The sequence below is a fragment of the Prionailurus bengalensis genome, chromosome A3 (genome assembly GCF_016509475.1).
Source record: "Prionailurus bengalensis isolate Pbe53 chromosome A3, Fcat_Pben_1.1_paternal_pri, whole genome shotgun sequence".
Lineage (NCBI taxonomy): Eukaryota > Metazoa > Chordata > Mammalia > Carnivora > Felidae > Prionailurus > Prionailurus bengalensis.
The window spans coordinates 40,752,359-40,777,321 of record NC_057354.1 but is presented as its reverse complement, the minus strand read 5'-3'; the positions used below and the strand labels follow the sequence as shown (position 1 = coordinate 40,777,321).

The following is a 24,963-nucleotide window of genomic DNA, read 5'->3' as shown; positions in this document are numbered from 1 at the left end:
ACTTCTTACCTAATAGTGGCAAGTAGTATAACAGCAGCTATGATTGTCTTTAGATCATCATGGTTAGGGATGTTTCTTTTTCCTATTAAAAGGATGGGTGCTGCTTTTACACTATTTATAGTTGTCTAGCATCTTACTTTCTCCTGTCTTTAGAAAAGGGGTCATTAGAGATGCCAGTGAATTCATTAGCCAATTCTCTTCAGGTCTCAAGGTCTATATTTGCCAGGCTAGAAACTTCTCTACATATCCATTTTTCCAAGCATTTCAGCCCCCACCTTTTGAATCAATAAGCCACATTGACAAAATTTTAATTATTCCCTAAACGTGTATGCACACCTGTTTTGAGTTTCCTTATTTTGCTGTAAAGAACAAAATCTACTGGTTCAGTAGTTTGCTTTGCTTCATTCTCTCTGAACTTCAGCTTTCTCCTCTAAGACAGAGTGGTCTTACTTACTGATTTATTTTTAAAGAAAAAAAAACGAAAGAGTAAAATAAAATATTCATCTCTGTTAATAATTATGCAAAGGTTTAAAAGCCATAAAATTAGCTTGCAAAAAAAGTTTTGTTATTTTAAGCAAACTCACCTATGTGCACTAAAAAAGACATTTCAAAATTATAATCATGCACTAAAAGTCCAGCCACTATCCCAGGTTATCTAAATGTGTCTCTCAATGCTCCTTTATACAAGTAATAAAGCCTTCAATTTTGTGACCCCCTAAGCAAGGCTGATCCATTCAGCCTGCTAAGAAGTCAATTGTTTAACTATTTTCCTGTCCCAGCATTTCACCAAGGTTATAATCTATGTGAAAAGAATCCCAGGGATTCTGCCCAAATTAATTTACTACTGGGTATTTACACTCTCATTTTTCTCATACTTTTATTTTCCTGGTGTAATTGATATGTAATAAACGTAGGACATGTTGCAAAAGAAAAGCAGGTGAACAAATACTTCCAAATCCAGCTCGAAGAGACTTCCTTTCATCCCAGCCTGCTGGTAAGGAAATAGACTAGACCCGCATTTTTTTGAACTCTGTCTAAACGGATAAAGCTTAGAAGGGATGTGGCATAGTTTAAGAAGAGCCAAACAGATTTAAAAAGCAGCAAATTTCAAGTTAAAATGCAAACACACACACACTTTCTTCAAAAGCCAGTGGCACAATGATTGGAAGAAAGTAGATGAGATGGCTCTGGTTGTGTGATCCTACAGTGTTAAATCCTAAACCATCATGGATAATTAAGCAAATATTTAGGGTACACAAAATAGTGCCCACATCACTTACTGAGAAAGTTAACCTTAGTTTTCCAAATTTTAGAAATGGTTTCCTACTGTCATTTTGGACAAGTCTGATTTCCCAAATATAAAGGCTGAAATGAATAAGAAATAAGAAACATAAAATTACTTACAACTGATCGGATGTTATTTTCTTTCACCAGCTTCAGAGATGATTTATAGCAATTTGCAAGGTCTTCCTTGTGGGAACCATTAATATGGCCTCTGGCTATTGGTCCTACAGTGTGGATGACATCTGCACATGCAAAAGGAAGAAGAAATAGCATAAGCAAGATGTTTTTCACTTTTCACAAATTGGCACTTTATTTATTTTAGGTATTTGTGTTGGAGCCGGGAGCAAGTTAAGAAATATTGATAATGCAAATGCTTCTCTGGTAAAAGATTTTATATAGCACAGCCTCTTAAAGTAGACAATTGCCCAGGAAGGTGATCATTGTGAAAGGGCATCCCCTAGCAGTAAATTATTCCATCATTATTGGTCAGATCCAAGTGAGACAGATTATAACACAAGATGTGAATAATTGGCACCCTCGCAAAAGACAAATCCGTGGTGGGAAATAAACTGAGAAATAATTGCCTGCAAAATGAGCATTCTGAATTGACATGGGAAGAGCCAATGCTACACATCACTTTACTTATAAATAAGACAACAGTTTTAGGCATTGTACACAATAATAAAAAAGGGCAAGTTTCTGAAAATGTGCCAAGATAATTTATAACAATCAGTGATAACCCTAAAAGGAATAACTTCAAAATATTGCTACCAGTTTTAAAATGCAACCTACCAATCCTCACATAAGTGAGGTATGCTAGGGATAACACTCCCTAGAAATTACCTAGCTTCTAATTTTTACTATATTAAAACTTTCAAAATACAATCTATACCTTTCAGCCTTTATGTTTAAAACAAAAGATTAGATTTTTTTGTACAGTCATTGTATTTTTTAAATATCTACACATAATCTGCATAAATTTTTACATTTAGGACCATAATGAAATATAACTGTTCTGGGTTTTTTAAATTTTTTTTAATGTTTATTTACTTTTGAGACAGAGAGACAGAGTGTGAGCAGAGGAGGGTCAGAGAGAGAGGGAGACACAGTATCTGAAGCAGGCTCCAGGTTCTGAGCTGTCAATACAGAACTAGATGTGGGGCTCAAACTCATGAACCACAAGATTATGACCTGAGCTAAAGTCAGATGCTTAACTGACTCAGCCACCCAGGCACCCCTGAACTGTTCTAGTTTTAAAGTCAATAAGGATCATAAGAAAGAACTAAAATTATAAGCCAAATTATTTGAATGCCTAATAACATCTGCTTTCCTGTCTTATCTGTTAATCTGGATTATTAGCCCATTTCATTGATGTAAGTAATGACGACTAATCACCTCTGATCAGAAAGACAAATTTGGTCTAGTATTATCGGAATCATATAATGAAGTGAAATCATTTACTTTGATCAGTACCACTTAATTTCAACAATAATGACAAGACAAAAACACATTACAAAAGTGAGACTAGTTTTAAATTGCATAGGACGTTTCACTAGCGAATAAGTCACTAAGGGTAAAACCTTTGTTGTTTGCCTGCTAAATACTGAGTATATTACTTGATGTTTGAGAAAATCCCACAAATGTTGATTTCAACTTTTAACTCTGAAACAGTATTTAAACCCTTGTCAGATAATATTAAAGATGATATCTTGTGATCAAAATAGGCAAAAACATCACTAGTGAATTCATGCAGATATTCTTTCACGGGCAAACCTGGCTTAAAGTGAGGACTGCTGCAATACAGGAGAGGACAGAGGGAGATTAGGTTATATTCAGGAAAACAAAACAAAACAAACAAAAAACCTAGCACACAGTGACATCATTTTTTTGTAATAAGAGTAACAAGTAAGAGTTGTATATATTGAAGCAATACAAGCTCTGTACCATATGTCGTGAATTTTTTAATGAATATTTCACATTAGCTTCCATATTGCAGTAAATGCTAGATGAAGAAGGAAGGTTGTATTTAGCTTTTCTTCACTTTCCCCTTTGTGACTACGTGTTTGTGCCTACCTATGATATTCTACATCCCCTAATGAATCCAAAGGTAGAAAAGCTGTAGAGTAACAACACAGGATTCTACAGAAAACATTTCCCAAAAGTGGGTACCATAAGATGTGAATTTAAAGGTCAATTAAATTTGGGAGTCACTGGGGGAAATTACATCAAAATAGCTACCTTAGTGCAGTACTTTTAAGACCTTTAGTATGCTACAATGGATTGTGAGTCTCCATGAGAGGGATACAGAATGGAATACATTTGACTCTTGAAAACTATGTTTTACAGAGTACCTCAAGGGACAAATTTATCTTTGGGAAATGTTATGCTGGGGCAACTCTGGCACCCTCACTGCCATTGTTGAAGGACAAGGCTGTGTTTTTTGGTTCCCCTCCTTACCCATTGCCTTTGTACATCAGATACTTAATACATAAAGGAGCAATAGAATATGACCTTGGTTTCCTTATTTTATGGATGGAGAGGGTCAAGAATAAGTGCCTCCTATCTGGGATCATAAAGATGTGTCTACTTGAGCCAAGTAAAAACAGGGCTTAGAGGCATTAATGGGAAGGGGAGAGAGAGAGAGAGACAGAGACAGAGAGAGAGAGAGAGATCATAAAAGGAGGAAATAGTGACATTTTAACGAATCATTTTTCTTTGCTTTTTACTTTAGACATCATTGTCCACATAACAAATGGAATTTATGAAACATTATTTATTCCATTTTTATAGTTTTCTATTTAATTTAAAAGTCTGAAGACAAGCAGCCAATCAATGAGCTTCCTCCTCAACATGAAAATATTGATCTCTGTATTTTATGCTCTATATTAAACTTACAACATCCAAGATCAAGTGTTATTATCGACCAACATGATGACCTCTCAGATCCACAAAGCTGGAGGCAAATCAAAGTGAGGCTCAAAAATAAATTTCCTTCATTATTTTAATTGTTCATAGCACTTAGGAGTGACTCTTCTACACTGACAAGTTCCTCTTTTCCTGTTATAAAACTCGGTCAGGAGGTCATCTTTCCAATTCCAGCTCCAGCCCTGACTTGCCAAGTGCCCCAGATGAAGCCATCTTGTCACTGGTCCCTGCCTTGGGCTCCTTATCCATAAAACAAATAAGCTGCTCAAATGATCTCTGTGGTTTCTGCTGTGATGTGGACATCATTAATAATAGACTTTGTAATGGAGCCAGGTGGAGTAGAGAATGATAGCTGGGCAGTCACAAGAAACCTTAAGCAGCTTGCAAGCTTTGTGAGTATTAAGGATCCTGTTTACATATAAAAAAATATTATAGACTACCCTTTCATGATAGTAGTTTCAAAATCCATTGATTGAAAATAAGTTAGAGACAAACAGCTATTATAATGTCAATGATGCTTTGCATTAATTTACATTTTATTAAACACAATAACATCTTGATTGTGGACACATATATGCGAGATATATGAATTCAATCCATAGACAATGCTTTCACTGGTACATGAATATGTGGATCCCTTGGTATAAATAAAATCATGTAAACAGAAATGTTTAATTTGACTTCTGATGCATGCAGGGGCTCAATTACTACCACCACCACCAACAACAACAACCACCAGCATCCAAGACATCTTGAACACACAGGCAGGAATGAGAGTTGTCATCTCTGCTCTGATGTGGAAAGCATACTACACATTAAGTCCTAAGATCCAATTATAAGTCAGAAGCCCCAGATCTGTCACTAATCAGCTGCATAACCTCAGACAAGTCACTCTTTGTGTTTCCCTCTCCAAAGCTAAAAGAAGGAGTTGAATAAGACGGCCTCTAAGATTCTTTGCTGCTCTCAAATGCAATTCCTCTTCTCTTTGCCTATTAAGAATTGATCTATAGATTCTAAGTAGTTTAATTCATTCTTATACAAATAAATGAGCACCAGTCATGGTTCAAGTTTCTCAAACATGCTTATACAACTAAAGTACAAATTGGTCCCATCCCCAGAGACAGTGTTTTAAACATTCCTATCAAAATTATAAATGTAGATTCATTTTGATCCAATAGTTCTATTTCTAGGAAGGTATTGTATATAATATGCTTACTCGTATGCAAAATGGCATTTATACAGGTCATTTACTGCAACACTGTATATAATAGCCAAACATTGGAAACGACCTAAATATCCATCAACAGAGACTAGTAAAATAATTGTACTTTATACAATGAAATATTATGCTTCTGTGAAAAAAGCAACAAAGGTATTTGTATGTGGATATTAACAGATATCCAAGATGTATTACTAAGTTAAAAAAATATGCAAAAAAAGTATAATTAGTATGCTACCATTAGTGTAAAAATACCCCACAGGTGAAGGAAAGAATACATGTTTCTTTTAGCTATACCTGCATAAAATATCTCTGGAAGCATTAACAAGCAATTAATAACAGTGGTTTTCTACCAGGCTAGTGATAAAAACTGCAAAGATGGAGGCAAATATGAGGAGAGTTTTAATGTTTACTTGTTAGATATATGTTTTACATTCAAATTATATGAATGCATTACCTATTCAATAATTACATAGGGCATTAAAACAAAGGGTAGATGGTTTATTAAACCATGTTCCTGGATCCCATCTACCATATCACTATAACATACAAGGACTGTTACTGTGCTTTATAAAGATGATCTTATACCACTACAAATATGAACATGCTCTTAAATTAAAAAGATACAACTCCAAGGGATTTAACATCTTTATTATTTTGCTCTCTCAATAATCTCTTTACATAAGTAATTATTTTCAGATAAAAGTAGGGTTTAAATGATGGACCAAAGGGAATTTTTCTCCTATATGTCTAGTATCTATCTTTAAAGTATCACTACAATTTTAATACACAAAGTGAATTCCAGATACTTTACAGTGAAAATGTAGTATAGGGATATACATCTTAGATATCTCAGTAACCAAAGAATTTTAAATAAATAGCCAAGAATTTTTAGAAATGAAAAGGACAATATAGAAAATGTAATCTATTTTACCTTGTTCAGGGAACCAGAGTGGCAGAATAATACACATCAATGTGGGGAGATACAATATCACAATGACAATATGATTATAAATAGTTTCCCTAAGGTGACTACTTATTTGAGGAAATGGCATACATCTGTAAATATAAAAGTTGACATTTTTACCATGGATCCCATTACTTTAACTTCATAGTTTGGTTAACTATTACATAAAAACAAAACAAACCAAACCAAAACAAAACAAAACAACACAACAACAAAAACCCAAAAACAAACAAATAAGAACTACCCCAAAACACGGTGGCTTAAGACAGTTAACAACCATTTTATCATTTCTTTTGATTTCTCTGGGTGAGAAATTCTGAAGGGCCCAGCTAAGGCAGCTGGTTTAGGGTCTCTCACAGGGTTGCTGTCAGCCCATGGGTGGCAGTGGAACATTGGGGGCTATGGAAGCTAAGAGCTGGACTAGCATCTTTCCTTCTTCATGTAGTCTCAAGGAGTCTCCATATGGGCTAGTTTGGGGTGCCTCACAACAAGGCAGCCTCAGAGTAGATGGACTGCTCACATGACAGCTCATCATTCCAAAAGCAAGTGTACCAGTGGTGGAAGCTATGTCGCCCTTCTTAACCCAACCTTGGGACTCACACAGAATCACTACTACTATCCCTATTGGTTGCAAGCATCACACAATTCCACCCGTTTCAAGCGGAGACACAGATGATAGGAATAACAAAGAATTTATGAGCATATTTTAAAATGGCCACATCACAGGACTTCCCCAGACACTTGGACCTTATTTTGGTTAGCATGTTTTTAAAAAGTCTTATGGTAGATATATTAGAAACTATAGAAAAGGCCAATATAATTAAATCTATTTCTATGCAGCTATTATAGAAAAGGGTAGAGATTCCTCAAAAAATTAAAACTAGAACTACCATATGACCCAGCAATTCCACTACTGAATATTTATTTGAAGGAGATGAAAACATAAACTGAAAAATACAACTGCACCTCATGTTCATTACAGCATTTTTTATCTAAGTGTCCAAAATGGATGAATGGATAAAGAAAATGTGGTATGTATGTGTGTGTGTGTGTGTGTGTATGATATTATTAAGCCATAAAAAAGAAAAAAAAATCCTGCCATTTTCAACAACATGGATGATTTGAGAACCTTATGCTAAGTGAAATAGGTCAGACGGAGAAAGGAAAATGTCATGTAATTTCACTTTTTTAAATAAATGTTTATTTATTTTTGAGAGTACAAGAGGGGGGAGGGGCAAGGAGAGGGGGGACAGAAGATCTGAAGCAGGCTCTGCACTGACAGCAGCGAGCCTGATGTGGGTCTCAAACTCAGGAACTGAGAGATCATGACCTAAGCAGAAGTCAGATGCTCAACCAACTGAGCCACCCAGGTGCCCCTGTAATTTCACTTTTATGTAGAATCTATAAACAGTACAACAATAACAAACCCAAGCTCATAGAAACAAAAAACATATCAGTGGTTCCCAGAGGTAGAGGTTCGGGGCATGGGTGGAGTGGCAAAATTGGATGAACGGGGTCAAAAGGTACAAACTTACAGCTGTTAAATAAACAAGTCCTGGGGGTGTAATGTACAGCATTGTGACTACCGTTTATAATACTATACTGCATATATTAAAGTAGCTAAGAGAGTAAATCTTAAAAGTTCTCATCATAAAAAAAAATCTATTCTAGTATCTTCTCAGACCTATTCTCTTAAAAAGTCAGCTGCTTATTTAATAAAAGTCAAAGCTAGAGAAAGATTGGGATATGAGATTGATACGTTTATTAATTGTAAATATAATCTAACTTGGAGATCACAGTGTAACTATAGCTCCTATGTAGAACTTCCTGGCCCCACACTAGTTTAGTTACTTCTTCTGTGCTAAAGTCTGGCAGGAAGTTGTGAGCAAAGGAAAGGGAAGGAATGGCTGCTATAGAATCAGCATCATATCTCCCTGTGAGCGATAAAGGTATGCGATTTTGATTTCCCTGAAATGCCCAGCTTCTCATTCGAGAAAGGATATGCAGCCTTCATGCCTTTGAAGTCCTTTCTTACACAAGGGAGGAAAGCCTAGAAAACAGCAATGCAATTTGTACATTTAATCAACGTTTCAAATGCAAGCCCTTGAAGAGGTATGGAAAATGAGATGGCAGGCCCTTTTGTGCTTTATCAGACTACGGTGTGGCAAGACAAATGAAAGCTGTTTTTCCTCATCTATTTCAAAAATCAATCAGCCTATAAATCACCTCTTTTGTTTTGAAGCTATAACCACCACCTTGCATTCCCCCACCTCATTTTATCCTGGGAAATTAGTCTGAACTATATAGAAGAGGGGACTAGGAGAGGTTTTCTTTGACGGGGGTGCAGGGGACAGCACACTTTCATTTCCAAAAGTGTAAATTGAAAAATGTGTGATTGGAATGCCAAATCAGTATTGAAAGCAGTAGAATTATTTACAAAGATTCAATCAGATTTATCCTTGGCAAAAAGAAAAAAAAAAGAAAAAGAAAAAGAAAAAAAATCAGCAAAGATATTCTGTGAAAAAATATTAGCATAATGAATTTTAAAACAAATGAGAGAGCACATATAGTTTGCTCTCATCCTTTCCCATTTGAGAAGCGACTGTGCTACATTCAAACTGTTAATGAACAGTCAGACCAGTGTAGAATCAATTACATGTTGCTTTCATTCACTCCACTCTTGTATTCATAAGCATAATCGGTCCATCTAACAGACTGCATAATGATGCTGTGCCCTGTCAATCATATTCAAATTGCATGAATTTTAAGGAGAAAACCAATGCACAGAATTAAATTGATTTTCTTTTCTAAAGATACAACCACATATCCAAGCACTAAAGGTACTATTTGTAAATCTTATTGGCCAATTTATATGATAAGCACCACCAATCTATGACCTGGAACAGCACACTTGAAGTTCAGTAAATGGGAAATTGAATTACCACCTGATAGCCTTACAAAGTAAATGCTGCCTTTCCTCTCCATATAGGTCAATGTTTTCATATACACATTTTCAAAGCTTGTTTTTGTTATATTTCAAGAAACAATCAATTGTCCATAAGATGTTCCTTTTCAATCTGCAACGGACATCAGTTAGAATGTACTCAACTATCCCCCTTCAGGTTTCTAAGTTTGGGTTATTCTCTCATACATTTCTTCAACTGCATGATGGATTTCTTTCTGTGCCCAGAAGGACTACAGTCTTCCAGCTCTTTGCATGAGTTTGGGACAAACTACCACTTGCAGTGTTATTTTCTAGTCCGTTTTCCTTTGAGTCTGTGAGTTAACTATTTCTTTTCACTGTTTTTAGTTAGAAAGAGTTTTGGTTTACCTCTCCTAGCCTCCTTGGAACTATCTGGTTCCCTCAATAAGATGTCTGTGATGGAGCACCTGGGTGGTTCCCTCTGTTAAGCATCCAACTTCAGCTCAGGTGATGATCTTGCAGCCTGTGAGTTTTGAGTCCTGTGTTGGGCTCTATGCTGACAGCTCAGAGCCTAGAGCCTGCTTTGGATTCTGTGTCTCCCTGTCTCTCTGCTTCTCCCCCATTCGCTCTCTCTCTCTCTCTCAAAAATAAATAAACATTAATTTTTTTAAAACAAATGTCTGTGTCTAAGATTAAATACACAGTAGCTAAAAAATGTTTGTATTTTGCAGCTGATAAAAGCATACAGAATGCACTGCCAAAGATTAATGAATACACCCAGATCAACTTGAAGTTTGCTCCTATTTTTACATGTAAATGTGATGATGTTGCCACGTTTTGGACATCATGTGCTGACAGTATGTTTCATATTTCATTGACTTTAAAGTTGTGAGGTTTTAAGCTTAAATTGTGGGGCTTAAATTATCAAATGCTATTTGAGCAATTTCCACTAAAATATTATCCTATATGTAAAGGAAGGAAGGAAGGAAGGAAGGAAGGGAGGAAGGAAGGGAGGAAGGAAGGAAGAAAGAGGCAAAGCTCATCTTTAATAGTTTATTGGCTCTCCCTCTTCTGCCAAAAATCTATTTATGGTTGATCTTGCTGATGAGGCTGTCTCCTGTTTCAACTGGATCCCTATACATAAGGGTCCATTTTCAATAACAGGGATTGAAATTTGTGTAAAAGGGATATCCTGTGGTCAGCCATTTATAGAATCTTTGAGATTCCACAGGGTATTGGGGGCATCTGCATTACAATAGTGTTATTTCCAACAGAGAGGAGTCTCATAAAGGCTGTGGGAAGCTGAATTATCTGCAAAATTCTAACATTTCACATCATGTTAGAATGAACCAAAAAAGAACACATCTTAGAAGGAAGTGAGTCAAATACATGGCATTTCTAATGCTTCAGTAGCAGGGGTGAGAGGAGGTGGAGGTCCAGATAGACAATATGACTTTTTCAAGGAAGATAATAATGTCTTTATTCTGGTTCAAGGAATGAACAATTTGCAGCCTTTTCAGAGAGAGAGAGATGCAAAACCAGCACTTTTTTTTTTAAGATGCGAGGGGAAAGTAGGGTTTAAGAATCCTACATAGTGGGTACAAATAAGTGAATGTTAGTCATCCCCCCTCCGCCCCTCATCCCCCACTATAGGGTAATTCTACTAATGCAAAATCTAGGCTAGGATGAAAGTGTGCAGTGGGGTCAATGTCAGGACACACAAGCTGATGCTGTGGTTGCATGTGCTTGCTTGTCATCAGCCTTCCTTTATAGCTCCCTTACCAACATGAGTCTGGACAAGAAAAATTCTTCTACAATCATGCACTCAGTCATTAATTTTGTCCTTTATTCAATAAATAAATATTCACTGAGAATCCACTGTGTGCCACATACATAGGGCAATTGCTCCATTCACTCTTACAAAACAGGTCTTGTGCTTTTCTGACTCCAGAACTTTCTGGTGTCAAGAGAGCCCCTGCATCTTTGCCTTTCAAAATCCTTTCCAGTCCTTGAAACCCAAAGAGAATTTATTTTCACTAAAGATCTGATCCATGGACACTACTGCATGAACTAATTTTGAACTTACTTCTTCTTTCATTGTCTCCAATATCACTTATGTTTGACCATATACATGATTTTTAACATCAACATTTCTGTACACACAACTAATAAGATTCCATAAGTCAGAGCTCTCTAATAATATGATATTCTTCCTGAGGAGACAGGGCATTTCCTGTCAGGGGAGGCAATCAAATATGATTATATGTGCTCCAAGATTCTTTCTAATTCTGCAATGCTATGATTCTGTATTTCCTGTCTTCATGTAGAGACTCCACTGCAGGGAACATGACAAATCTATGTCTGAGTTTCCCACAAAGCCAAGAACTCTATGGGAACAGTTGCTTAATGGATAATTAGTGAATTTGTGGGTGATTAAATAAAAGTTGGCCTGATACAATTGATGTAATCAGAGATGATATACTGGATTAGAGAAAACAATGAGGTAGAATGGCCAGTCTAGACAGAGCAAACAATGGAATGTAGTTATACTGGTTCATATCATTCAACATACATTTTTATAGAACTGAGAATTTGTTTCTTCACAGAAAGACTCAGCATAGTCTGATCAAAAGTTTCCTAATAAGTTCACAACAGCTGATAAAAAAGACTCTTAGCACCATTACACTCCAACAAAAGCTATGAGATTTTTTTCCAAAGACTTTCAGTAGGGGGAAAAAAAGTGTGGTGACTCCTTTGCCTTTTTTTGCAAGAGATAATTAAATAAATGCATTTTTTAAATGTGTCATTTCCCTCATCTGCATACTGCTAATTTTGGAATAAATTTGCTTTGTTCTAGAGATTGGTTTTGGCTCTCAAATCACAAAATGGAAAATGATAGATTCTCTACATATTTTCTCAAAAATTATAAATCACTGTCCATATTTCTTTCAAAAGTGACATCTGGGGGGGCGCCTGGGTGGCGCAGTCGGTTGGGCGTCCGATTTCAGCCAGGTCACGGTCTCGCGGTCCGTGAGTTCGAGCCCCGCGTCGGGCTCTGGGCTGATGGCTCGGAGCCTGGAGCCTGTTTCTGATTCTGTGTCTCCCTCTCTCTCTGCCCCTCCCCCGTTCATGCTCTGTCTCTCTCTGTCCCCAAAAAATGAATAAACGTTGAAAAAAAAATTAAAAAAAAAAAGTGACATCTGGGTATAATGAACCTACCTCTCCATCAAAATAAACCAGGCTTAGTATCTCTCTGAGGCCAGTGCATTCAGAAAACAGCTCCAGACTATATGTGTACTGTACATTTACACTCTCATTTTGGTTCTATTTTCATGGTATACACACCCACACCAGGCTCTACACTTAATTTTCTAAAGGAACACTTGTATTTAGAAAAAAAAATGAGAAGGACAGAATTCATTTAACATAGATTCTAAAAGAAAGAATATGTAGAAATTTCTATACTGTGAGGCTACATTTTTCATGAGTTCATTTATACAAATTCAACAATATGAACCAAGGTTAAGAGAGGGTAAGAATGACAAAGATTTAAATAATAAGGATAATTTCACTGGGCATTTCCACAATGAGTGCTTTAGCATGAGCACAATAGGCTGGCTTATATTGCCCTGATTCCAGATCAGTCTACATTCCCACCTGCCTCTCAGCGATGTTTGGCTCATTGCACAATAAGAGTTGTTTTCAAACTTTTTGATTTTAAGACCTCTTTACATTCTTAATAATAACTAAAGACCCAAAAGAGCTTTTGTTTCAGTGGATATATCTATCACACAAAAAAACAAAAGCACGTACATCTTAACTATCAGGAAAATGACGTTATCACATGTCATGTAGCCTCTGGAAAGCTGTACCTCATACTCAAGACAGAAAGAGGATAAGAAATGTAAATAACCTTTGAGTATAATATGGACATTGTATTGACCTTGCAAACCTCCTGAAAGAGGGGTCCCTGGACTACACTTTTAGAACTGCTACAGTGGAGTTTCTTGCTGGGCAAGAATTAAGTAATTAAGTTTCTCAGGATCCACACATGAGAAACTTAACAGAAGACAATGGGGGAGGGGAAGGAGAAAAAAAAATTTAGAGAGGGAGGGAGCCAAACCATAAGAGACTCTTAAAAACTGAGAACAAACTGAGGGTTGATGGGGGATGGGAGGGAGGGGTGGGTGGGTGATGGGTATTAAGGAGGGCACCTGTTGGGATGAGCACTGAGTGTTGTATAGAAACCAATTTGACAGTAAATTTCATATTAAAAAAAAGAATTAAGTAATTAAGTGTAACTATGTCCTTTCCTAATGCAAAAAGGACAACTCCAACTACTTGCCTGGTCTTCACATTTGAAGAAACAGTGATCTCTCTCAAATGTATAGGGAAAACCAGATGTATAGGACTTGTTAAGAAATGGTATTTCTCTGCTTCAACTTTTCTGTGAGTTATAGAATTTTTAAAAGAGCAATCTTACCCAAATGCAATTTTTGTCTTTTGCTCAATCTTTACAATCTATAGTAATATCTCTTTCCTCTTCCATGAGATGGTGATCAGATCACTTCTATTCACTAACTTCTCAAGAATGGAAGTACTTCTAAAATAAGCAGCTTTCAAAGACTCAAGAAAGTTTAAGATGACTGCTACCAGATCAATTGACTCTAGTAAAAAAAATGATTCTAGTAGAAAAAGAACAGTTTTTTAATCAAGAATTCTACAAGACATCCCAGGATAAGGAAAAGAGGGAAACTTCAGGATCATGAATTCCCAAGGGAAATCATGAGGATGGTTTTACTTCCTTACACTCACTTCCTTGCAGAATGAGTTGGAAGCTTCTAGAGGAAAGAACAGCTAACATTAAACCAAATTGGTGGGAATGAAAAGGGAGTTAGATAATCAAAAAACTTAAAGGTAAACTGGCAAAGTTTAATGATGGTGTCAAGGTCGGTGGAAGAAAAGAAAGGGGGGAATCAGAATTTACCCAAAGTAACTTCACTCTGGGTAACTGAGGGGTGACAGGAATAGGAAAATCAGAACAGTAACTGAGGCCTGAATTACTGCAGTACTAGTTAAGCCTTCTGAAAATCTATCCTTAACATAAAAATCAAGTGCAAAAGGGAGCCAAAAACTAGTGAAAGATTAGTAAGAGAAAAAAAAATTGTACAGTTGAAAATAATGAATTTTCCTTTTTTTTTTTTAACTTCTCTCCTTCCTCATCTACTTTGGGCCTCACACTGAATCACAGAGGGGAAGAGAATATATCACTGAGTCTTTAAAACATGATTCATATGGGACTTAGATTCAAAGAAGTCAGCATGTGCCTCTGCAAGATTATTTAGTGGAAACCATTAATGTAAAACCACACAAACCATAACAACAAAGAAACAAAAAAGGAGAACTTTTCATAGACATTCAGCTGACAAGAATGAAACGTTTGTCTGGGGGTTTTGATAATTAAGCAATGGATATTAGATTTTAGAAAAAAAGAAATACCTGCAAATGAATAAATAATACATGGTAACTGATTCCCTAGTTATATACTATTGTGTAGGCCAGTGAATAAAAATTCCACTTTCATCCAGAAATAGGGTGTTTTTGAGATGATAAGATAATTTGGTTGAAGATGTATTATGGTAAGAGAAATAAGTGAAGTGCAAGAAGGGATAGTTTGGTATGAGTAGTAGAATAATTGTATTATAGAACCATGTCTAGAGATATCAGAAAAAGATGGCCACTATAATTACACATCTTGGAATTATTATTAGGATTGTATCCGGAAAGAGTAAGAAAACAAGTCTTCATATCTCAATGGAAAATCCCACTCACCAAATAGGTGAACTTGGGCAAATTACTTTTCTTCTTCTGTAAAAACAATAATATTTACTTGTCAAGTTTGACATGGGGAATACATTAGGTATTATATGTGAAAGCATCAAGCACAGTACCTGCCATGTAGTAGGTTATGAACTCTGACTTGATTGACCTCTATTTGTACATAATTGCATTCACAATGTGCATAAATGGGATAATTATAGAATCTTCCACATTTAGTCAGTATTTCACCATTACATTCTCAAAATCCTTAACTATTCATATTAACCAATTAAGTCAGCATTTATATTTTACTGGCTTCTTTGCTTCCACTATTACTGGGATTCCTGGTCTTCTCTTTCTTTAACTTTTTCCCCCCTTTATTCTTTTTGCAGTGTATCCTTGAAGTAACTCTTTAAGAGATAATTTGTAGCTGGGAATTTTCCAAGGCACTGGATTTTCAAATGCTTTTAGTTTGTTTTCATCTCTGAATACTAGTTTTCTGGCATATATGACTCTAGATTTCAGTTAATCATTCTCTCAGATTTTTGAAGATTTTGCTTCACTTTCATAAGAAAAAGCCAATTTAATTTTTATACCTCCATAACTAAGCTGAATTTCTTTTCTTCTCCAGAAGGTTTAGGAACTTCCTTCCTATTCAATCTTGTAATTCAGAATTCTGTTTAGCTTCTTTCAATTTTTTTTTAACGTTTATTTATTTTTGAGACAGAGAGAGACCAAGCATGAACGGGGGAGGGTCAGGGAGAGGGAGACACAGAATCTGAAACAGAATCTGAGCGGTCAGCACAGAGCCCGACGCTGGGCTCCAACTCACGGACCCCGAGATCATAACCTGAGCCGAAGTCGGCCGCTTAACCAACTGAGCCACCCAGGCGCCCCTGTTTAGCTTCTTTCAAGAAAGGAATTATTTTCCCTTTTAGTTGTGTAGTTATTACTAGTCTTTCATTTTATCCATTCTTAACAGATGGGTTATAAATGTCTCAATTGTCCTCACACTCTCTCAAATATTTTGTCTGCTGCACATTCTAGAGTATTTCCTCGGCTTATTCTCTGGATTGGTAAATTAGTTTTCAGTTACTTCCTTTCCATCAGGTATCCCTTGACTTGGAACTTTTATTATCTGATAGGAACACCTTTTTGTAACTTCTACATATATCATATATCATTTTATTCTCTCTACCAACTTTTTTAATGGATATAAAGCATTTTTCTGTCTAGGCTAAGATTTAGTAATGGTTAGCTCGTAGTGGATTTGAATTCAATTAAGGTACACCTTCACCCTTTCTGCATGATATCTCTATCACCCTATACAAATTATATGTATTTTCATCACATTTTCATTTCTAATGAGGATAACCAATCCCTTGACAGGATTGATTAGGTATCTCTAGTAAGAAAGAAACAAAACAAAACAAGCATTAGTAATGTGATTGACCAAATTATTCAAATAGACATTTTAACAAGGAATGTATTCCTCATGTAGCTAACAACTAAATTATTGAAATTCCTAAGAATTCAGCTTTTTTAACGTTAAAAGGTATGATTTTATTTTTCTAACATGATAAAGCAACATATGCTATCAAGTTGAAAATATACACACACACAAACACATAGGGAAAAAAAGAAAGAAAAAGGGAATATATTCAGTATTTTCGTTACTCAAAACATATCTATTCACAACATTCTAACTATTTCATAGTGCTTCTTTTAGAACTGATGCGAACATTGTTCCAAGCCAGACATATTTTAGACCACATTTTTTATAAATGTTATACATTTTAAAGAAAAATTGGTTTAAAAACTACCAGAAAAATAGTTCCAATGTGAAGTGTTGTTTTTAGATACCTGATTATTACACATGTATTACAAACCCCATTTAAACTACTCAAACTAAAAGGTGTATTTATTTTTACCTTAAACATTAGATGTCTATGCCTTGTTACAATCTTAACTGTCCAGAGATAATTAAAGTAGAAACACATAAAGAAGCTGATTTATTTTCCGAAATATCCTTGCTTGGCAACATTTTGTATACAGAAAAGACAATATCAATAATATTTTTGGATAGAATTTTAAGTTTTACTGCTTATTTCATTCTGAAAGATGAATATTTTACTACTCTTTACGACAGTCAATGGGCTGCAAGAATGTTTGACACTGCTGTAACAATAAAAACCCTAAAGAACAAAAAATAATGAAATTAACCTTTCTAATGGAATTGTTGACAATTTTATCGATACAACAATACAAAAGTTTCTATGGATTAAACTAAATACATTGCTATTTCTTGTCTTTTAATATTCTTATTAAATAGAGAAAAAATAACAGTCACAAAAGGCACACAAACACAACAATTTATAGAATTTCATGAAGACAACATTGGTGCCGTTTGAGGTGTATACTCTGGGCTTAAGAATCTATCTGTGGCCCAGGAATGTATGAGATATTCTCACAGCCATCACTTAGGTTCTAGTGAAACACCAAAGTTGCAGATGCTGAAAGCTTATGGTAGCATTTCTCTCACTGGCTCAAGTCACCACTGTCCTGAATATAACTAGAGAACAATGAAGTCATATTTGGTCCTGGCTGGGATGCTGGACAAAGCACAAAGGGCCAAAGGAGAAATAAAAGCATTTTCCTGTTGTTAGAACATAAAACTGTCCTTTGAGTTTTATTGTGGTAGAAAAAGGATCTTACTTCCCAGCACATGGCTGATTGTATTTGCAGGTTGTGATAAACCTGGCTTTGTCACATTGGTCCAGTGAAAGTTCTATGGGCTTACCAGATGTATAGACCCTCTCCCAAATCACTTACTTTTACTGATATCTTCGTTGTTATTCTCTATGACATGCTTTCACCAACTTGTATGAATGCTTTCACTCAAGAAATAAGGCTTAAGAACAAAAGAAGCCAACACCCTACTTGATACCATATCCCAGTCCCTCCCATGCCAACACATTGGCTCTCCTTCAATTTTATGGACTTAGTTTTCCATGAATTTTCCTACCCTGTGTGGAATCTGTATTAGAGTTCTTGAATGGAAGAGGCCTCTGAAGGTGATTCTTTGGCAAGAAGACCTCCGTATCTCCCTATAGATATTGTTTGTGGCTATATCCATGCCCTCACTAAATCCTAAACTCTTGCTAGGTCAACAAACCAATCTCTCATTTGGCACCTCCTTTTAAGTCCGGGTCAGTGGTTCTCAAACTTGAGAGTACATCAAAATCATCTAGATGGCCTATTAAACCATAGGTTGCTGAGTCACACTCACAGAATTTCTGATTCAGCAGGTCTGGGATGGAGTGGGGGTGGGGCCAAGAATCTGCACTTCTAACAAGGTGCCAGGTGATTCTGATGCTTCTGGTCTAGGAACCGCATGTTGAGAATTACTAGTCTAGACCAAAACTGGCAGCCTGTAGTCTGTTACCAAATTCCTACCCATGACTTGGTAGTTCAGTTTGACTTGGCACCCAAGATTCTAACCTTGATTTGGCCAACTGGATTTGCATATCAACTGCATCCCCAGCTATGATCATTGACTTATATTATTCTATTGACCTGTGTAGCCTCTCTAGGCCCGCCACATGCCTGGTTGCCACATACACTAATGATCATCTATAGTTTCAAATGTTCCCATGCATATAATCCAAAAGAAAATTGTCTTGTCTAATCTCTATTTTAGTGCTTATAAATCTGGCAAAAATCCATAAAGATAGCACATTTTGAACAAATATTATAGTAAAGAGCTCATTCTCAAATGTCAGCAGAACATTAATGACATTCATTGAAATTAATGACATTTCAATTAATGACATTCATTGAAATTCTTTACATTTTAAGAAGATTTGGGTACGTGTACACTAATTGTGAGAAGAAAGTAAAATTTGAAGAAAGTATTCTTCAGAGTTAAGCCAAAGAACAAGCAAGCCAAACTGAAGAAGAAAAGCTAGGTAGATAACTTGATTTTGAATAAATTCAAGAAGGGGTCAAAAATGATTAATAAATGGTTGGAAAGAAAATATATAAATGGCCAATAAGTACATGAAAAGATGCTCCATATCCTTAGTCATTAAAGAAATGCAAATCAAAACTTCATACTCACTACTATGGCTATAATCAAGACAGACAATAACAAGCATTGATGAGTCTGTGAAGAAATTAGAATTCTCATACAATGGTGGTGGGAATGTAAATGCTACTTCGGAAAGTAGACAGTTCCTTAAAATGTTGAGTATAGAATTACCATAAGTCTTAGCAGTTCTGCTCCTATTGTCTCCAAAAGAACAGAAAACGTATGTCCACACAAAAACTTGTACACAAATACCCATAGCAGTATTATTTATAATAAGATGTATACCCACACAATGAAATATTATTCAACCATAAAAGGAGTGAAACATTGATACATTCTACAACATGGATGATTCTTGAAAACATTATGTTAAATTAAAGAAGCCAATCACAGAAGGCTACCATTATAATTCCATTTACATGAAATGCCCCAAACAAGTAAATCCATACAGATAGAAAGTAACAATCAGTGGTTGCCAAGCCTAGGGTGGGGTACAGAATAGAGAGCGAGTGACTACTAATAAGTAGTCCTATAAAAAGGGGATTTATTTTTAAGGTGATGAAGAGATTCCAGAATTAGATAGTGGTTGTGATTGTTGTACAACTCTGTAAATATGCCAAAATCACTGAATTACGCACTTAAATAATCCACTAAACAAAAAACAAATGGGGAAAAATAGTGTTGGGACATGCCAGGAAATTCAGATATGTGTAGTTAATACATAAATGGCATTGGCTAAATAGCTGCTTAAGTAGCTAAAATGGTTGATTAACATTATGTCCAGAATATTTTAAAAACATGAAAAACAACACTCTAAAATAAGACTAAGGAAATTCAGTCTGTCTAAGGGGTACTTACAGTGCAACTGGAACGGCTCAGGTAGTTTTTCCATCGTGTCCAATAGGACAGACCTGTGATCTAATCTCCTAGCAATAACTGAACAAAACACATTGTAGGGAGAACTACTTGCCATTCAGAACTGCCTATGACTCTAAGGACTGAGAGCCACTTCCATTTTTCACAAAGCCTGCCTGGATATTTCAGTGCAAACTAGTCAATTGTCCAAACACTTAAAATGTATATGAAGGCCATAAATAATAGGCAGAGGGAGATAAATTATAGTGATGTTTGAAATCGCAAGCACTGAGTTCTCCCTCAGGAGATCTGAAGTCTTTACATGTGGTTATGCTAGGTGATCACAGGGCTTTCACCAGGAATAGAATTACAAAGACTCACCATATAAAGTATAATGTTTTGTTTTACAAATAAACTCTAGGGGCACCTGGGTGGCTCAGTTGGTTGAGCGCCTGACTTGATTTTGGCTCTGGTCAAGATCTCACAGTTCCTGATTTCGAGCCCCATGTTGTGGTAGGGCTCAGCTGGAAGTGCAGAGTTTGCTTGGGATTCTCTCTCTGCCCCTTCCCCGCTTGTGTGTGTGCTCCCTTTCTCTTCTCTCAAAATAAGTAAATAAAAACTTAGAAAAAAAACTCTATAGAGAATCATATTTTCATGAGAGGACTTCAGATCAAACACTTGTAGGCAGAAGTTGCCAACTTCTTAGGAACTGAAAAAGATTTCTTTCCATATCCTTCTAGGAAGATTTTCAGAGCCTGTGTGTTTTTGCACCACGTTTGTTTGCCTTCATCAGTATGTCAAAGTCTGAGGTTTTATGTGTGTTTATACATTTGCATGTACAGTTAGCTTCATGCATAGGTAAAACAGGTAACTGTGATATGTCTTAAGACATGTTGAGAAAGTTCCTGCATCCACTGGTGTGGTGAGCTAAGGGGTTTGGATACATCTCCCTCTCTATCTCTCCACCACACCTGGGCAGCACAGCCTGTCTTAGAGAAGGAGAAGATTGGACTTCCACAGACACTGAGATTGTGCAGAGAAAATAACAGCTGTTCCTTGTTGAGTGTTTACCAGTGACAGCCACTATTCTAAGTCAAAGTAATCTTTCCATAACTTTAGCACCCACCAAGACCTAGTATTAAATACAAGCATAATGAAAGCAAAGATGATTCAGTTCTGGTTCAAGATTGAGCAGATGGACATCTTTGTATTCCTCCTGCTAAGTGGCTTAAAATCCCAGACATTGTATATGACACAAATATAAGAAGACTCTGAAAACTGGAGAGAAGAAAGCAGGCCTTGGGCCCCAAAGAATGACATGGTGGTGAGTTCCCTGGATTTTCTTTCTTTCTTTTTTCTTGTTTCTTTTCTTTTCTTTTCTTTTTTTTTTTTTTTTTTTTTGAGAGAGAGCACACACAATTGGGAGAGGGAGGGAGGGAGGGAGAGAGAGAGAGAGAGAGAGAGAGAATCTCAAGCAGGCTCCACACTCAGCAAGAGCCCAATGTGGGGCTCAGTTCACAACTATGAGATAATGACCTAAGCTGAAATGAAGACTCAGATGCTTAACCGAATGAGCCAACCAGGTGCACCCCCCTGGGTTTTCTTTTTGCCTCATATATCCTGGACTGGGTTCTAAAGGAGCCACAATCCAGAAATAACAAGAAGAGGCAATAACAACAATAAGCCCCAGATTAGTCTGCTCTTTCCAAAAAAAAACATGAAAGGGCTACCTAGTAAGACAGAAAGATAATAACTACCCCTTTCCAGCAAAACGCCAGAGACAAAACCATGCCTCAAAGCTTACCCAGTTAGTAGAGGCCAAGTAGGGAGCCTTGATTTCCACCCTCATCCAGCTATAATTAGTTACTCCATGCCTAAATGGCATCAGAGAACTGTGAGTGGGAAGCCAAGATTTTTACCCTAGGCTTGTGGTAACAAACTCCCTGCCCTCCTAATGTCAGTGGAAATCATGTGGGGATCTTGGATTGCACTCCTACCTGCTTCAGGGTGGTGTCAGAGGAGACCATGTGGAAAGCTGGAACTTTCACTACCATTTAATAGGCATCCCCATTGCTGTGTCACTGGAGGCTAACTAGGGAACCCTAATAGGAAAATCCACCTCTTCCCAGCTGGGTGGTGTTAGCTGAGACCTAGCAGGGAAACTAAAAAATACCATCTCCGTCCAGCACAGACTTTATACTGAACAAAAGAAACGTGACACAAAGGAGTACATATATACTCTATGTGGTTCCATTTATAGTAAGAACAGATAAAATTAACAAATAATGAAAGAAGTCAGAACAGTGATTGCCTTTGAGAAATGGGACTCACCAGATTGGGCACAAGGGAAGTTTCTGGCATGATGGAAATATTCTCCATATTGACTGGTGTGTATACATTATCAGAACTCAACAACTTATATATTTAATATCTTTGCATTTCATTCTGTGTAAATTTTATCCCAATTAAAAAAAAAAGTAGAGCATAGTAAGCAATAGTTCCATGTATGTCCCTGTTCCAGTCTATGATTTTCAAGGCAGAACATAAGTAATGAATATTCATGACTAGTAATTTATGTCCTTATTCATATATAGGGATATTCCACATTTCATAGGGTAACAGAAAACTCAGGATAAATATTTGCTTTTCTAATTCTTTGTGTTTGGAAATGAACTCATGCACTTAATAAAATATTTATATCTAAGCTATATAATTTGAATTTTCTTTTCAAAAGAACCAAACATTTGCTCTGCAGAAAATGAATTGTTTTATTCTTGTTTTTCATCACACACATATACACAAAGTAAAGAGATGTCTTCTTATTAAAATCGTTTCCAGGGGGATGTTTAAGATAGTAATTTATACCTTTTAGGGGACTGTTTCCCTACAAGTTGCTCCATTGCCCAGAAACAAATAACACAAGGGTGACTCATTCCCTGAGGTGGGCTGTATTATCCAAATATGGCTACAACAATATCTTCCATCCAAGATGTTCTTCTGGACTCTGATCTTGCCACTCCTTCATCAAAAGCTGGAGTATAGATCTCTTCCCAGTAAACCTCAGATGACTGTAGTGACTTGCTTATCACCAATAAAATGTGTTGAAGTGATGCTATGGGACTACCAATGAAAGGTGAGAAGAAGTCTTACATCTTTTGGAATATTTGCTTTCTGGATGCTCCTCTAGGAAGTCAGTGCCATGCTGTGAGAATCCAAAGGCACACTGTATAGGCACTCTGATGGACAGTCCCAGCTGAGCCCATTCTGTGAGTCATTCCATCTCAGTCACCAGACATGTGGATGAAGAAGTCTTGATTCTAGTCCTCAATCATTCACATCTTCCCCAGTAGGGACACACACACTATCTAGCAGAGTTGAGTTATTTGAATTTCTGTCATGTAGAGTCTGTAAGCCTAATAAAATAGCTGTTTACTTATTCCACCCAGTTTGGGGATGGTTTGTTACACAACAGCAAATAACTGAGACACTTTCCTTTAATTCGTTTAAATCCAAAAACATGATATCATGAAGTTGACTCATTTCCTAATATGGATTATAATCACTTCTGAATGCATTACTCTGAAATGAATACAAGCACCTGGGATTCTATATTTTATTTAACTTCTGGGTTGACTTGGAATCACATTTTAATAATATGATAGTCCTTTTTTTAAAGTTCAACTAAGTCATGCCATAGTGTGTGCTGAAAATAGTACATAAGCTATAGCCGGAGGGGGGGGGGGTGGTTTTGGAGGGGATGCATCTCAGTCTTGGTGTTTAAATTCCAGTTCTGCCATATACCATCTGGTGATATGGGGTGACATTTTGAGCCTCATTTGTAAAATTGTCATACTAATACTTTACTCACAAGGATCCTAGAGATTATTAGAAATAATGATTAAAATACTGTGCTTCACACAGGGTCTAAGTCCCCAAATTTGAATCCATTATTATTATACTCCCTCATACATATAGAGCATTAGTTTATCTGTAGATTGATTAAAGGTTTATGTTCCTTGTCTAACTGGGGCCGTTCTGTTCTTTAGGGCAAAAGATAGTGCATTTGGCATCTCAGTTGCTGGTGGTCCTTTACTCATATAATTGGGGCTCCTGGATAATTCCCCATCATTATTCAGTGGAAGCTCTTTCTTTCGTGAGCATTTAAGACAGCCATTATAGTATAGAAACTCCCTGAGAAATGCCGCCAGGAATTCCCATTAAAAAATCTAATAAATGTTTTCCAACTAACACATTATGTTCTGAATTTATAGGAACAATCTGAGCAAAAAAGGTCTTGGCAGTCATTTAATGGAATTATTACAAAGGCAAATTCATATGCAGATTATTGGACAGTATTCATTTTATCATACAGGAGGATTTTAAAATTAGTTTCAGAAAAAGGGCACTCCATAATAAACTTTTAATTTCAAGAGTTGCACAAGGTAAGGGCTGAAAATTACAATAGGCCAGGTATCATGTCAGCTCTGATATACTACAACACTTCTTTATGAGCACATTACAATTCGAAGAGCTAATAATAAAAAGAGGTGATGCTGAGATGATGAATTGATGCTATGCAATTAGACCTATTAGAATTCACAAGAGTAGACAGGCAATAATCAAACCTTTTTCATGCTGCCCATTGCAATTATCTTTGCACTTAAGAATCAACAAAGCACATAATGACTTGCACTCGATTAAGGGATTCATGAGAAATGGAATTTTAATTAGTGTGTAGAAAATTTGGGCCATTTGTTACTTTACAGGACAACAAATTGTGAGAACGAGTTGAGGAGTTAAAAACAGTCAGCAGTGATAGATGTTTTCTGATCATGGTGAGGAACTTAGACAATGGAAATTTCCAGTAGTTCCCCTCCTCC

At 36.4% G+C, this 24,963-nt stretch overlaps 1 protein-coding gene across 1 annotated transcript in view; it reads right to left on the bottom strand.

Annotated features, from left to right (window-relative positions):
- MACROD2 (mono-ADP ribosylhydrolase 2) overlaps positions 1-24,963 on the bottom strand; it is a 2,047,020-nt gene that overhangs the window by 760,508 nt on the left and 1,261,549 nt on the right. The window contains 1 exon segment of the mRNA XM_043602917.1: positions 1,405-1,526. Within this exon segment, the coding sequence (XP_043458852.1) occupies positions 1,405-1,526 (122 nt within the window).